Source organism: Struthio camelus, chromosome 2 (genome assembly GCF_040807025.1).
Source record: "Struthio camelus isolate bStrCam1 chromosome 2, bStrCam1.hap1, whole genome shotgun sequence".
Lineage (NCBI taxonomy): Eukaryota > Metazoa > Chordata > Aves > Struthioniformes > Struthionidae > Struthio > Struthio camelus.
The window spans coordinates 27,210,923-27,226,131 of NC_090943.1; the positions used below are offsets into that span (position 1 = coordinate 27,210,923).

At 37.6% G+C, this 15,209-nt stretch overlaps 1 protein-coding gene across 8 annotated transcripts in view; it reads left to right on the plus strand.

Moving 5' to 3' along the window:
• The window catches only part of ANKIB1 (ankyrin repeat and IBR domain containing 1), a 97,287-nt gene extending 82,078 nt beyond the window's left edge, over positions 1-15,209 (plus strand). For 5 of the 8 annotated variants that reach the window (XM_068934801.1, XM_068934808.1, XM_068934802.1 and 2 more), the window contains 9 exons: positions 1,932-2,066; positions 2,661-2,747; positions 2,835-2,901; positions 3,325-3,470; positions 4,751-4,929; positions 6,225-6,276; positions 9,516-9,627; positions 11,532-11,665; positions 12,012-15,209. In XM_068934801.1, coding sequence (XP_068790902.1) covers positions 1,932-2,066; positions 2,661-2,747; positions 2,835-2,901; positions 3,325-3,470; positions 4,751-4,929; positions 6,225-6,276; positions 9,516-9,627; positions 11,532-11,665; positions 12,012-12,749 — 1,650 coding nt within the window. In that variant the 3' untranslated portion in view covers positions 12,750-15,209. The remainder of the gene's footprint in view (positions 1-1,931; positions 2,067-2,660; positions 2,748-2,834; positions 2,902-3,324; positions 3,471-4,750; positions 4,930-6,224; positions 6,277-9,515; positions 9,628-11,531; positions 11,666-12,011) is intronic. The other 3 variants (XM_068934806.1, XM_068934805.1, XM_068934807.1) reach the window with 3 other exon arrangements.

Genomic DNA, 15,209 nt, shown 5'->3' on the forward strand with positions numbered 1-15,209 from the left:
CTGCAGCTGCCTCTCCTCAGTTAGCACATGCCTTGGATACTCTTTAGACATAAAACCACATTTGTGTATTTAGACAGGCACAGTACTGTTTTATGAGCCTGGTTTCCAAGGAAACCAGGCTTATGCAAGCCTGCTGTCTGGCACTTTCCTCACTCTGGTAGGTTTTTAACCTTCTGGGTACTTTGAACAAGATAAAAAAGAGCCGGAGAGGCTTCAGAGATACAAAGTTATTGCAAGTGTCATGTGACTTGGTAGGTATCTGGTGCAGAGAGCTACTTTGTACCGCCTCCAAGAGAGGGCTGAAATACCCGCTCAGCGGTTACCTCTCTGCTTGGCTCAGCCAGTGGCCGGTCAGCACAGGTGAGATTCGGGAGCCAAGCCAGCGGGGCCCCCTGGCCAGCAGCCCGCTAGGGGACATAAAACAGAGCTCAGGGTTTTGGGAGAAAACATGTGGAAATAGACGGGTGTATTTCTGAGGCTTTAAAGAGAGTGGGGAAACTGGAGGTATTGGAGGAGGGTCTGGTGTTGGGGTCAATGTTGGTGAACGCTGGGCTGCAGAGGAGGCTGTTGGAGATGCGGTGAGAGATTAGAAGATAGGGTAGAGAGATCCTGGAGGAGATAAATTGGGAGAAGTAGGATTATTAGAGTAGAAGCATGAGATTCAAATTCATAGGAAATCAAGCTTTTAGCAGTTTTGTTGCTCATGGAGCAACTTTTTTTGCTATGATTCTTTTCTTACAAAAAATATGTTGTAAGTGATTTTGAATGACAGATAAACTACCCAGTGATATAGGCTTTAGTCTCTTATGCATGATTATTCTTATACTACCATTTCATACACGCGAGCAGCTCCAAAAAATGTTTACGAACAAAGAAGGTACTCTACAACAGCAAGAAGAAATATCCCTAGTCTGCATTGCTTTTTAGAAAAAAAGCATGGCTAAAATACCAGTAATCTCATTTCTTGAATTGATATTAAGAAAGAAGAGAAGGGAAAATATTACAGAAGACTGAGATTTGACCTGAATTTTATCATTTCTTTAGAGGAAATGTTTTTGGTTGTTCCACAGATAAAGCTAGTTGGGCGTTTTTAAGGTTTTAAGTGCCCTTTTCACCTCATAGCAGATATTAACTCATAGCACTTTGTTCACATTCACTGACTACAAAGATATCAGCAGTCTTGCAGCTGGAAACAGTAGATTTCAGAAGGATCTCTCTTAATCTGCTGATACTGATCGCAGTACAGACAGCACTAGAACTGAGTGGAAAACTCTTCTTTTCTACCTGGAGAATATTTAAGATTCTGAAAAACACTGCTTTCCAAATTGGAAAGAAAGTCAAAATCTTGAACATTTTTCATGAACCAACAGCTGAAGAAAATTCAGGTAAGGTCAGTTGAAACACTGCATTCCGATAATGGAAATGTTTTGTTTTAGTTTGGAACATTTAAAGTCATATTTATGTATAAATTATTTGTTTCATTTTAATGACATTGAAATTAAACTTACTGATAATTTTGCATCTCACGTTAAAGGTAGGAAATTTCTTAAAGCCAGCCCTTTCTCATAAACAGTTTCTGTGTCACTTAAACAACAGGACTGTCTTGTTTTTAAAACAAGCAGCAAAGAAACCCCTCCCCCCAAAAAGACCTAACTAGATGTATTTATCATTTGATATATTCCACCCACTTGAAATTTAACTTGTAGATCCAACACAATACTGTGATCTGAGGAACAAAAATTATGACTGACATGATTTGATACCACAGATCTTCTGTAGTATGTAAAGCCTCCTCAAACGTTTCATTTTTGCCCTAAACACACTCAGGATGATGTTAACCCTTCAGTTGTTTATGGTAGAATAATGATGCCTATCTGCGAATCTACAATGTATCAGCTTCTTTTTTTCCTCTTGTTCTTTCTCTTCTAAAGTGCAAATATGACTTTTGCTGGATATGCTTAGAAGAATGGAAGAAGCACAGCTCTTCCACTGGAGGCTATTACAGATGCACTCGCTATGAAGTTATTCAACACGTAGAGGAACAGTCCAAAGAGATGACAGTAGAGGTAACAGATGAAAATATTTGTTTAAAAAACAGCACAAAGGTTGCGATTTTCTATTTAAGATGGGTTGCATAAAATTCTTCCCAATTTTAAATGGGAGTTTTAAATGGGAAAATATCGCTGTGAATATATTGAAGAGACGAAATGAAAACACTGCTTATTTGTGGGTAACAGCATAAGATATCATTCTGTTGTGGGCTTTTTTAACAACCGCTAGCTGAATTTAGACAAGTCATTTTACTTCTCTGTGCCATGGTTTCCTTCTGTAGAATGGGCGTTCTGGTACTTCAATTAGTTATTGTGCCTTACAGAAGACTTGTCTTAACCTTGGCATTGGGAAAGTCTGCTTAAAAGTAGCATGCATGCACAGCATATTAACCTTGTAGCTATAGTATTTGCAGACTTAAATTTTTTTTTTTCAAAAATTGCATTTGTCTGTTTTCTTACATGGTACTCATTAGCATTGGATATAATGCTTTATGTATCGTGGCAACAGACACAGTTAGTTATCTAATTATATGTAATGATGTTTGTTAAATTAAACCATAAGATTTATCTGGTTTCGTTTTGTTTTCTTTCTCACCTCTTATTTTCTAGGCTGAAAAGAAACACAGAAGATTTCAAGAGCTTGATAGGTTTATGCACTATTACACAAGGTTTAAGAACCATGAACTTAGCTACCAGGTGTGGGTCAAGCCATTTTTACTAATTTTTCCATTTCATTCATCCCAAAATAATTAACTTAGTGTTTCATTTATTTTCTTGCTTTAGTTAGAACAGCGCCTTCTAAAAACAGCCAAAGAAAAGATGGAGCAATTGAGTAGAGCGCTCAGTGGAAGTAAGTTGAACTTGTTAGTATTTGCCATAATCTGTGAATTTGATTTGAAATCAAATAAAATCTGTTATAGCTGAACCTTCTTTTGGATAGAGCTGATTTCAGTCTGCTGTGTGATGTGATCTCTCTAGCACTGGAACTCAAAGGTTGTGGATAAAAGCTAAATGTAGTTTGTAGGGTAAATTTTATGTCTCTAAAGACACAGGAAAAACAGCATTAGTAAGAGAGAAGCTAATATTCTGGGCTTGTTTCTTATAATTAAGAACACTGCATAATCGTTTAGAACCTGATATTGTATCCTTGCAAAATATTTAACTGACATGCACATAAATTTCACTATTTTGGAGGAAAACTCTTACAGTAAAAGAAATACTGACATCAGCAGGAAAAGACTCTCACAGTGCTTATAATATCATCACCTTACAGCTGAGGGAGGCTGTCCTGATACCACATTCATTGAAGATGCTGTACAAGAGCTTCTAAAAACTCGCCGCATTCTCAAGTGTTCTTATCCATATGGATTCTTTTTGGAGCCTAAAAGCACAAAGAAAGAAATATTTGAACTTATGCAGGTAATAAATGCATATATGTTGCTTTTATAGTGTCACTTTTTTGGAAGTATTAGTTTTCTGTGTCACCTTGTGGTTTTTGTGGTGTAAGACTGATATGCCTTGTGTTTATAACCAAGTTTGGAAATAAATGCATTTTTATTCTATAAGACAGTAGCTTTTAGTTCAATCTTAGAGTGAATTAAAATACACTTTGCTGCAGGAGGAGGAGGGAAAGGGACAGGTGGATGAGGAAAAAAGAGGAAAACTATTTACTGTTATCCTCATTTTCGGAAGGTAACATTTCAGCTGAATTCTCGTTCTGAACCAGCCTCATAGCCCAAAGACAAAAGATGCTTTCCACAAAGAGCTCTTCCCCTGGCTCCTAGCAAGTAGCAAGCAGCAATACTTACATCTCTCAGACTGCAGAGTGGCCTGCAGTGGCGGGGCAGGGGTTATTCTTAGCCCTAGAATAACGGCATGCAATCTTTATCTCCTTTCCCAACTTTTCTCTCCTGTTTTTTCCCTGCTAACGTGTCTGACACATGAGCGGGGGGCAAGAAATGGAGAGTACCTCTGTGGTGATGGCATGATCTGGGCTGGGCAGGGCGCTGCTGCCTCCTTCCTTCCCGTAGGGCGCTGAACCTGTGTGATGCATGCGTGTGTGCAGGGAACTCTACTCCAAGTGGGAGGGCAGAAGTCAGGTCGGTAAAGGGATAGGCTAGAAGGGCAGGTATTCTGGGGCGGCGAATGGGTGATGTGGCTTGTTACACTCAGAGGAACTAGGGAACTAGAATTCAGAGAGCAGGAGTTTGAGTGTGCATCTACATATGGGATGGGATGGAGCCAAGGCCAAATCAGCACAGGAAAGATGAGAAAAGCAGTAAAGTTGCCGGGCTGCTGGAGCAGGCTTCTAGGTGTGCACTGAGCACTTCAGGGCCTGGCGTGGTCGTTACCTAGCTCTAAGTCTTACTGATGAATCAAGGCTGTTGTGTTAGACAAAGTACTGAACGCTGAATAAAAAGGTGATTCCTGCTTCCAGCTAACTTTGTATCAAAGAACAGGGGGAGAAGCCGAAAACAAGCTCTTACAGGTCATCCTGCTAAGCAGATTCTCAGTATGTCTTTTCTGTAGTCATAACAATTCTAATAGTAATTATTTGAGAGCTGGTGTTTCAAGGGCCTCCTGCTGGACGATATTTTCAGGAAAACGGAAATCATTCAGTTCAGTGTTTATGGTGGAGTTCTGCCTGCTGTTAACTTCACTGGAGAGTTGTTTTATTCTTTACTTATTAACTCCTGCAGACAGACTTAGAAATGGTCACTGAAGACCTTGCACAGAAAGTGAACAGGCCTTATCTTCGGACTCCTCGCCATAAAATCATCCGAGCAGCTTGTCTTGTGCAGCAGAAGCGGCAAGAATTTTTAGCCTCGGTGGCCCGTGGTGTTGCTCCCGCAGACTCACCAGAAGCACCAAGGCGCAGGTAATCCAAGCAAAATAGTATGCAACTCAAAGATGTTCGTTTGATAGCTGTCAAAGTGGATGAATCCACCTACCTACTCTCATCCTTTGACAGTGAGGTCAAGTGGAGCTGATCAACTTGGTGGCTGTAAATCACCAGAGTGATGTTTTCTTGGTCATTCGATCCATGCGGAATTATGACTTTTCACAGACTCAAATGCACACGTGCTGTTAATCCACCTCCCTTTGTTGAGAAAACTGCAAATGAGACACCTCTGCTGGCTTTTAAAATTGCATCAAAACCCAAGACCAAGAATGGTCTTTGTGAGTACTGAAAGCAGCAGGGGCCTGTTTAGCTTAGAGAGGCTCAGACTTTTTTTCACTTCCTTGGCACTTACAGAATCAGGTTCACTGTATAAATCAGTGTTGGTACCTGGTCAGCTAACAAGTAGTGTGATTTGAAATCGGCATTTAAGTAAAAAAAAAAAAAAAAAAACATATGTTAAAGAAACCCTTAAAGTGATAGCTGAACAAATTGAGCAGCAGTGTTTCACTACTGTTTTATTGCAGTTATATTTTAGACTACATGAAGCTGCTATTGATTTGGTGTGACTGTATGTGACTTACCACTAAATCATACTTACATCTTTCATGGTAACAAGTTAAAAACCTAAAACTGACTGTCCGTTTTCTTTCAACAGAGAAATACATGTCAGTTTGCAAACTCCACTGTTACTACTTTAAATGATAAAGAATTTACAACTCAGTTACTTATCTGGACTATCCTGCTGTCGCCACCTTTTCCATGGCAGCAGGTATGCAGGACACCCTAAGGACAGGACACGTTTACCAGGGGTTCTGTGTGCAGTCATAATTTGAAAACTTGTTGGTTTTGCCCCTTGTATTTTGACTTCAGCTATCCAAATGGTAACCTTTGTGAATGGAGTGTTGAGAATCACTGCTCTCTATATTGCAGCTTCCCCATATAAATTGCTTCCCCATTTGTGATATATTACTGATTAGACATTGTGGCTTCCATTTCACTTGTATACTTCAAGATTGTCACCAAGCACCTGGCACGCTCAGAAAATCTATAAGCGTTTGCTAAAAATATCAAGCAGTTCTGGAACTGCCAACAGTTTAATTGTATGGTTTCCTTAATGAGTTTTAAGGTAAGAATTAAAGCGGAAGACTTGTTAACTTGAGAGACTTACAATTGCACTACTTTTTATAGGTTGATGTGTTTTGAAGCTGTGTAGGTTGTTCGTACTTTATTCTACTTACAAATGTTACGGTATATCTCCTTTAATTTTACAGCTTTGCTGGTGGAACGTGGGATTGGGAGTATTTAGGATTTGCATCCCCTGAGGTAAACTATTTCTTTTTTAAATTGTTAATTTAGCTCTGCATAGAAATATAGGTATGATCGTAATCCGCATGAAGAGCTTCCTTATTTTGATTCAAAGCACATCAAGTTGGCAATATTTAGCTTAAGCCATTTTATTTATTTCACAATAGAAGGAAATATATGCATAGCTAATTGTGCAATAACTCTAAACAATGATTCTAAATATGGATATAGTTATTTCAGATGGCATTAGGTGAGCTGCTTTGTATTAAATGTTTTCCAACTTCAAAACCAATTTTAAAGTTGTGTATAAGCTGGTGTCTACGTGCTGGGGAATCTTAAAGTAATAAATATATGCAACTGTGTAGATTACTTTTGAATGCAACATCAGTCCAGCAAAATTCAATAAAAGGTCAAAGAAATTTCCATCCTTTCATAACAGTCCAACAAAAATATACAGGCATACAATGAAATACTGTTAACCACTTGAAATGTTCTTTTTTAATGTATTAAAGCAGGATGGAAATCAGGTACGCGTACCAAAGATGAACCTCCGCTAACTAAAGCATGAATGAAAATTGTAATTTTTAAAATGAATATTCTACAGTCTGTTTACAGGAAACGAGTATATCATTTTCAAGAAAGCACTAAGATATGAGAAGCTTCCTATGAAGCTTTCCCTTATCATCATAGTATTTTATTTAATATTTTGAGATCATTCGATTACAGCATAGCGTTAGGAAGGAAACTTCATCTTAACATTTCCTTGTTGCTGCTTTCTTTCTAGCTAGTCATTTTAAAACATCCTGGAAAACTCTATGTACTCTCTCTATATATTTCCTTTGCTATTGTTGTTGGCTAGCATCATCATGCTGGTGAGAAAATAGCTTGCTTCTCCACAAAAAATCAGCTTGCTTCTCCTGTCTAGTTCCTTTAGTCTTTTGTTTTTAAATAATTCCGTGTTTTATAATATCAAATCGTGATGCTACTGTGTCATCAGTGGAACTGGTTATGAGAAAAAGCTGATAAGCAATATGCTGATACGCTATTTAGCAGTAGGTACCATCGCAGTTATGCTAAGATGATGGCTTATGAGTTTTTTATTATTTGACTGAATGAGCGTTGTCTAATGCAGGTTGGCTTCTTTGCTACATAGTTATGAAAGATACTTGCAACCACCTATGCTAAAGGAATTTTGTAGAATTAATAGTGGTCATCCTTGTTTGTTTGTAGTGAATTTCACTACACGTTTTTGACATAGAGGTGTACTTTTACTGACAAGCAGTAGAATATCTGTGTATACCAGATTGTCACAGAAAGCAAAATCTTAACTGTTTTTAGCAAAGCGCACTGCTTGTTATAAGCTATTGTGTGAAATTTCTGTACTTCTACCCAACAAAGTTAAAACTTGCTCTGATCAAATGTATAAAATCTTTCCAAGTAATCAGAAATAAAATTGTTTCAGGAGTAGTCAAGATGACTATCTAAAGCGTAAAAAACAGCCAAATGCATTGTTACATGGCTACTGGCAAAATCTATGATTTTATTGCAAAACAGATGAAAGACAAGAACTGATATGATTTATAAATCTTAGTGTTTGTTTTTCATCATTCCTTATCTGATTCATAGTGATATATTTTTAAACTAATTCAGTCATATTGTTTCATACCAAGGTTTGATTTTGTTGCTGTTGTTTGGGGGGTAGGGGAGGTTAGTAACACAAAATAGTGGTAACCTTCAGTTTAGGAATCCCAAAGCTCCCTGGGGCCTGGAAGAATATTTGGGGAACAGTCATTTCATGCTTGCCCTGTTTTTATGCTGTTCCCTAGGCCAACATGCATCTACTACTACTGCTGGAGACAGAATATTGGGCTAAATGAACCTTTTGTCTGGTGTAGTAGAGTGATTTTTACGTTCTTATAATGTTAATGGATCTTCTTATATAGACAAAAATCTGCCCACACTGATCATTTTGTAACAACTTTTTTTGGCTTGCATATGTCATAACGAATGAGCAGTTGGTCTGAAAAACTTCACAGAAAGACAACGTACAATAATACCCTTAAAATTATTAAGGTCATTGTGCATGAGAAATGACACTTCTTGATTTAAAATTTAGGTATTTTAGATGTTGAGGTATTCTGGGATAATGTTTATAGAACAGATGTACAAAAGGCACATTAATGGTGATGTTGTCTTTCCCAAGGAATTTGGCTAAAGGAAGTCTTGTATTACAGGTCTCCCAACCTGGGGTTTAGGGAAGAAAATAGCAGTATTCTTTTCTGAAGAGCTAGTACCCGTGTGTATATTTTAATTGCCTTGTGTAAATAAATAACTCAGATGAACAAAAGATCATACCTACATAGTCAAGATTCACTGTCAACTGTAGTAACCAAAAATTCCATCTGGAAAGTGCCACATTTGCCTTCAAGCATAAAATCAGTCTCTTAATGTTAGCCAAAGTATGGAGATGTAAATATTTATTTGAAAGTATTAAGATAATAAAGCCTTGGGATATTAGTCTGCCATAGTCAAAAGTGAGTCTTTCCTATAAATACGTCAAGTAAAATGTCCCCGATGAATATACACAACGTGAGAAATTATAGCCTGCAAGAGTTCAAATTTCTGTGGTGTGGCTCATTAACAACTCCGGTTAGGCAAAAACGGAAAGGAGACTTGTAATTCATCAGAGAGAAATCCATCAAAGACTGTTCAGCAGAAGGGTATCGGCTGTGGCTTAAGAAGTTCCTGAGCTGTAGTGTCCTAGAGGTTGGGAAAGTATTACAAGTACCCATACATATCTGCTCCATTTCTCTACCCTTCAAACAGTATGTTGTACTGGCCATTGGTGGCCACAGGAGCCTGAAATAATCCATTGGCCTGACTCAGATTAATTGTTTTTATGTTCTAAAATCATTAGGTGTATATATTTATAAAGAAGTGTGTGTGTGTGTGTATGTGTGAATATGTATGTAAAGCTTTTAAACAAAAAATTCTTTAAAAAGGGAGATTGCAAGTATTAAAGTATCTGCAATACCTCCAGTATTTTTATTTGCCAGTTCATTATTTTATAGATGTAGTGTTACCTGGTGTCTTTTTTTTAATGCATTGCATGATATAACCTGCAATTTATTTTTCTGAGAGCAGGTGATTTTATAATAAACCTATAAAATCACACATTTTTTTAAAAAATGTGCTTGTTACATCAGAAAAATATTACTGCATGCTGCCCTGTATTTTGTAACCTTTGGTTTATGCAGGAATATGCTGAATTTCAGTATCGGAGGAGGCACAGGCAGCGTCGACGTGGAGACATGCACAGTCTGCTGAGTAATACTCCAGATCCTGATGACCCTAGTGAGAGTACCTTAGGTATGCTCCTGCCTTCATGCTGTTTTTCCTTTCTTCTTCCCAATGCCTTTCCTTTCTACTTGGCTAGCAGAGTCCACAGTGTTTGTTCTTCTATGGATATATTTCAAAGTAGTTTCAAATACTTTGCTCTGTTTTCCAGGATACAATGTTATTCTTCCTCTTTTGTGTATGTTAAAAGTGTTGCTGACTTCACTGTGGCTGCTCCTCTTTTTAAGGAGCAATGCGTTTATCTTCCTTCTAACTACTCCTCAGCTACTTAGAGCTGATTTGTTTGTCTGAAAAAAATTTGAAGAGTACGTACTCTGTGTGACAATCTAGTCTATATACCAGCCCTTTTACGCAAAGTAAAAGGAGCAGTTGCGCATAAGCAGTGAAGAAGCGGGTTCCCCTGCTGCAGGCATACTGGAAGGTCGTCGTACGGCTGTATTCCAAAGCATTGCTCAGAAACTCCTGTCTTGGCAAGGACAACCCGTAAACAAGCTGGTACAGGGCTGTGACTTCCAGCACACCGCTAGTCTAAGCGATGCTGCAGCTGGTAGGGCATTCCCTAAGGTTACTGCACCTTGGCTCTCTGGGCTGTCTCCGTTCTGCCATGAGCTTTTGCAAAGGTACAAAAATAGTTCAAATAGATGCCAGTGGCGTGCTCGGCCTCTCAGCTGTGCTGCACAAATTCTCATCTCCGTGTTTTATGTACTTAAGCCCTAAACATAACTTGTTCTTTAAAAATGAAGTCCTTTACCAAGGAGAAATGAACAAGTGCCTTTTTTATTTTTTGAAACAGTGAAAATAATTTTCTTAAGCTTTGATCCTTCCCTATTGCAAGTAAAATTCAAAAACATTTTGTTCGTTTGAGGACTAGAGCTTGGCTAAACACTTGGATGTTAGAGAGATGAACGTGGCACTGTCATATGCAAGAGAAAACTTTACTTTGGCCACAGGATTCGTTTTAACTGAGTTAGTCGGACTTTATTTCATTTTGAGTTTTGAAGTGAAAAATCTTGTTTTCCAAAGTCAAAAGAATTACATTTCTTCTCATTACAGAGTAAGTTTTTCTGGAAACAGCACTTTACTTCTATTGTTTTGTTGGGTTTTTAAGAGAACAGTAATATCATTGATTGCTGAGACAAACACTGATAACTCTTAATTGTATTGCAGTGTCAAGGTAAAAATCAGTGAAATGTTAACATTACAGCTGAGCTGTCATCTTTGCAAGAACAGAGAAATGGGCCAAATTTGTTTTAAGCCACTTGTAAATGCATCACATATGGTGTCTTAAGTGAGTCTGAAGCTCTAAATCACACTGAATTTCCACAGTATCTTACAAGACAACGTAACTAATAGAAGAAAGGCACCGAAAATCGGGTGTGCTTGAGGACACAAAGCGACAGGCGAGCACAAAAGGACAAATCCAATCCCTCACTTGGGGCTGAGGACGTTCTGGCAGCATTTTCCATAAAGAGCATCGTAAAGAGCCAGATCGTGATGAATGACAGAATGAGAGAGGGAGATCCAGAACGCAAATAGGGCAGAGAGGCCATGTGTACTATTTTTCCATAGAAAAATGTGTAGAATTTTCCGTAACTCATCTATGTGCCTTTGAAGCAATTTGCCCTTCTCGCCAATGGGCGCGTGCTAATGAGAGCATGTGCCAGTCTTTCAAGGAGAGGAAGAGTGCTACCGAGAGCAGAAAAGCACAAATGAACCAGGCAGTCCATCCTAAAATAGTGGAATTGGTGTTTTGCCACCGTGTAAGAGTTGATGTGGAAGGAATGTTTTAGGCTGTTTATTTCAGAGCGAATAAAGGAGTAAAATTACCCAGCTGGAATCCCAAATGAGAAGTAGAGGAGTCAAGAAGGCTTTTCCTACTTGTTCTTTAAATGTTTTTGTTTCAATTACCCAAACAGACACCCAAGAAGGTGGCAGTAGTAGAAGACACGGCACCTCCATGGTGAGTTCAGCTTCTATGGGTATTCTGCACAGCTCTTCGCTTCATGACTATACCCCTGTCAGTCGCTCTGAAAATCAGGATTCTCTTCAGGTATCTCTCCTAATCTCTTTTCCATTCTCTCTGCTTTGCTTGCCTTCCTGTGCTCTGCTTTTCTGTATCATTTTTTTTCTCTGCAAATTTTTGTAATTCTTCAATGAGAAAGGGAGAATCTAGGACAAGAAAATTATACATTCACACCGGTAAGTATTGCTGAACAATTGCTAATGTCACAATAACCAGCTTTTAAATTCTGACGGCAACTCTAGAACTGTGTCAGTAAAAATTGCTTCTGATAAATAATGAATGAATTTCAAATTTGAGACCAAATTGCTTTTACTCTAAGGTATGTTACCAGATGGAAGTTTTATTCTGAAAGCAGCCTTCTGTATTTCCACAGGCTCTGAGCTCTTTAGATGAAGATGACCCAAACATCCTGCTAGCTATTCAGCTATCATTGCAAGAATCTGGCTTGGCCATAGATGAAGAAACTAGAGACTTTCTAAATAATGAGGCATCGTTAGGAGCAATAGGTACTTCTTTGCCTACAAGATTGGACTCTGCTCCCATAAGTATAGATAACCCAAGGTCGGCATTGAGCAGCTCTGAGCTGTTGGAACTTGGCGATAGTCTGATGAGACTAGGTGCAGGCAATGATCCCTTTTCAGCTGATCGTCTTCATTCACACCCCTGCAGTGATACAAGAAGTGGATTATATTCAACATCTAGTGACGCGGATTCAAGCAGTCAGGATCCCAACACCAATGAAAATCTACTTGGAAATATTATGGCCTGGTTTCATGACATGAACCCACAGAGCATTGCTCTGATCCCCTCAGCAAGTACAGAAACGGATGAGGATTCACAGCAACCCAGTACTGAAGATGGGTCATCAGGGCAACCAAATCTTATAGACATAGGACTGGAGCCTCAGGAAGAGCATGCGCTATTTGAGGATACACTCAAAAACGAAGGCAGAGGAACCCAGACAGAGGAGAGTACTTCCGAAGAAAACGTTATTCCAGGTGAAACAGTATCCCAAAGTGGTGATCATACCAGGGAAGATGCTTCAGAAGATATTTCAAGTCAGACTCCTCAGACCTCAAGTGAATGGATTGAACATGTGCATCTGGTATGAACAAGAATTAAAATTGGAGTAAATGAATGGCAGTGACAGATGGTACAGTATGTGGAATAAGCAATTAGGGAGGCTTTGATCCACATAATGACAGCTCAGTTGTAACCACTGACATAACAATGGATACTTGGGAGTTCTCTTGAATTGCAGTTCTTTATAATAATGTGAACCTTTCAAGGAATATCCTTTGCATTTAATTAGGTAGTACTTGCCTTTTTGCTCTCAAGAAAAAGGAAATAAGTAGGTTGTACTCCACATTCCTAATACAATGCAGCATCTGTTTAGCCTTAGGTTGATGATCCTTAACTTGAAAGTATGGATTAAAGGCTTACACTGATTATTTTGTTTGTTTTTCCTAAGAAATAGTTTATTCCATTTTTTAGAACTCATTCTTTCACCAAAATAATATTTAGTAATTCATTTGCATTTTGTTTTTGTTTTCCATAACTTCTCCTTACTCATTTTTCTTTTTTTTTTTTTTTTTTTTTTTTTTAGCAGTGTGAATGGAGGTATTTAATGCTTCTCTTTAGTACTGCTCCAGGAACAAGTTATAGGGGATACGCTTTCACATTAAAAATCAAAGATTTTTTCATGTCTATTTACAGTCCAAACGTGCCAAACTGTGAATAGTTAGCTGGCTGTAGCCTAATGAAACAGTGCAGTGTTACTCTATCAAACTAATCCCACAATTTTTAGTAGTGAAAGAAACCACTGGGTAGCATTGCTTCTCTAAATTTAGCTGGCATGTATTGCCATGGTGACTGCATTTAATTAAATGTAGCCTGTATCTTAAGTTAATAAAACCTAATGCTGCTGTTAAACAGTTATTTTAAATAATTAAAATACAGTGGGTTAGCAACAGCTGTGCTGTATTTTAAGAGACACTTTAATGGAAGTGCAATCATAGCTCTTTGTTTTCATAATTCTACAAAGCATTCTATGCACTAATAGTGCAATTACTTTTAATGATAACGTTTTATAAAAATATAGGAATACAGAATTTTCATACATTAGCCACTCCCACAGTTAAAGTTCAGATAACACAGTTTGCTCAACATGTTACGGTGCCTTTGCCTGACCCAACTGGATAGTTGCCACAGTTAAACAAGTAATTCAAATTCAGTGTCTGTTCTGGAGTAACTATGCTATTAATTGCAAAGACCTCCATAAAACCACCCATGGCCTTGCCTTTACCGTAAATAAGTAAATGTTCAGGCAGTGTTTTTGCATAAACAAAACACTGCTAGATATCTGTTCAATTGCACAATACTCATTTGCTGTGTGATTACTGTTTAGTGTAAAAAACAACAAAAGAAAACCCTCTTCCTAGTTGTTGTACCGTGAAAAAAAAAAAAAATACTGGTTTTAGATTTGCTTAAAAGCATCAGTCTACAGTTAGTGAGATACAATGGTACAGTACGTAATTACAACTAGAGTAAGTTGTTGAAATGGCTGTTTTAAATACATATAATCAAAACCTGTCATAATACAAGAAAATTATGTACACTCCATTTTAAGTTTTGCTTAACTGTTACCAGAGATTTGTTGATATGGTATAAAAGTTTGTTACTACTGAGTGTGTATAGGCAAGTGTCATGATAGCAAAGTTTATGTATTGATTACTGTGAGTTCAAGTGAGTGTTTTGGTAACTAATTCATGCAAATCCTGCTTTTGAACCTTGCAGCCACAGGGTTCATATTAGTAAAAAATGAAGTAAGAATATTTTACCCTTAGCCCATAAAAAAACCTAGTTCATTTTGCAAGCATTTAGAGAAAGTGGAATAGAATAGTCTCAAACCATTTTCCCACTTTTCATCTAGCTGCCCTATTCTCAACGTAGTCATGAACTCTTGGACATCTTTGAAAAATACCTATTTTCAGTTGTTCAGTGGTATAAAATCCTATAATCTAAAGTAGTTCTTCATGAACTATCATCATGAACTGGTCTGAAAGTTGTTTAACTCGCATAGCTTCCTTGAATTGTATTTTCTGAATAGAACGATTCTCACAAAGATTGTGTGTATTGCATTGAAATGTCTTGCAAAGCTACAGTAAGATATGTAAGAGTGCTCTCTGTGAAGATAGTGCTAAGTTTGTGGGTTCTGGTTTTTTGTAATTTGGTTAGGTTGTGCAGTATATCCATTGTTTCTGTGTTACTCTTATGAGCATGAAATTACCCTATTAAATTTGTATTTTCTTGGTACTTATTTTAACACCATAGTCATTGACTTTACAATTCAAAAATAAAGTTTGGCAAGACTATTTTGTAAACCTGTTAATTTTATAATGTAAAAAAATTAATCTAACCTTGAATTGTTATTTGCACTTTCATAGTCTATACTTGATACATTCCCACTTTATATACAAGTAGGATACTACAACCATGTAGATGTTTGGCCAAATGAATGCTGTTAATAATATGTAAAATTCTTTGATTAAACATTTATTACTTAAACTAA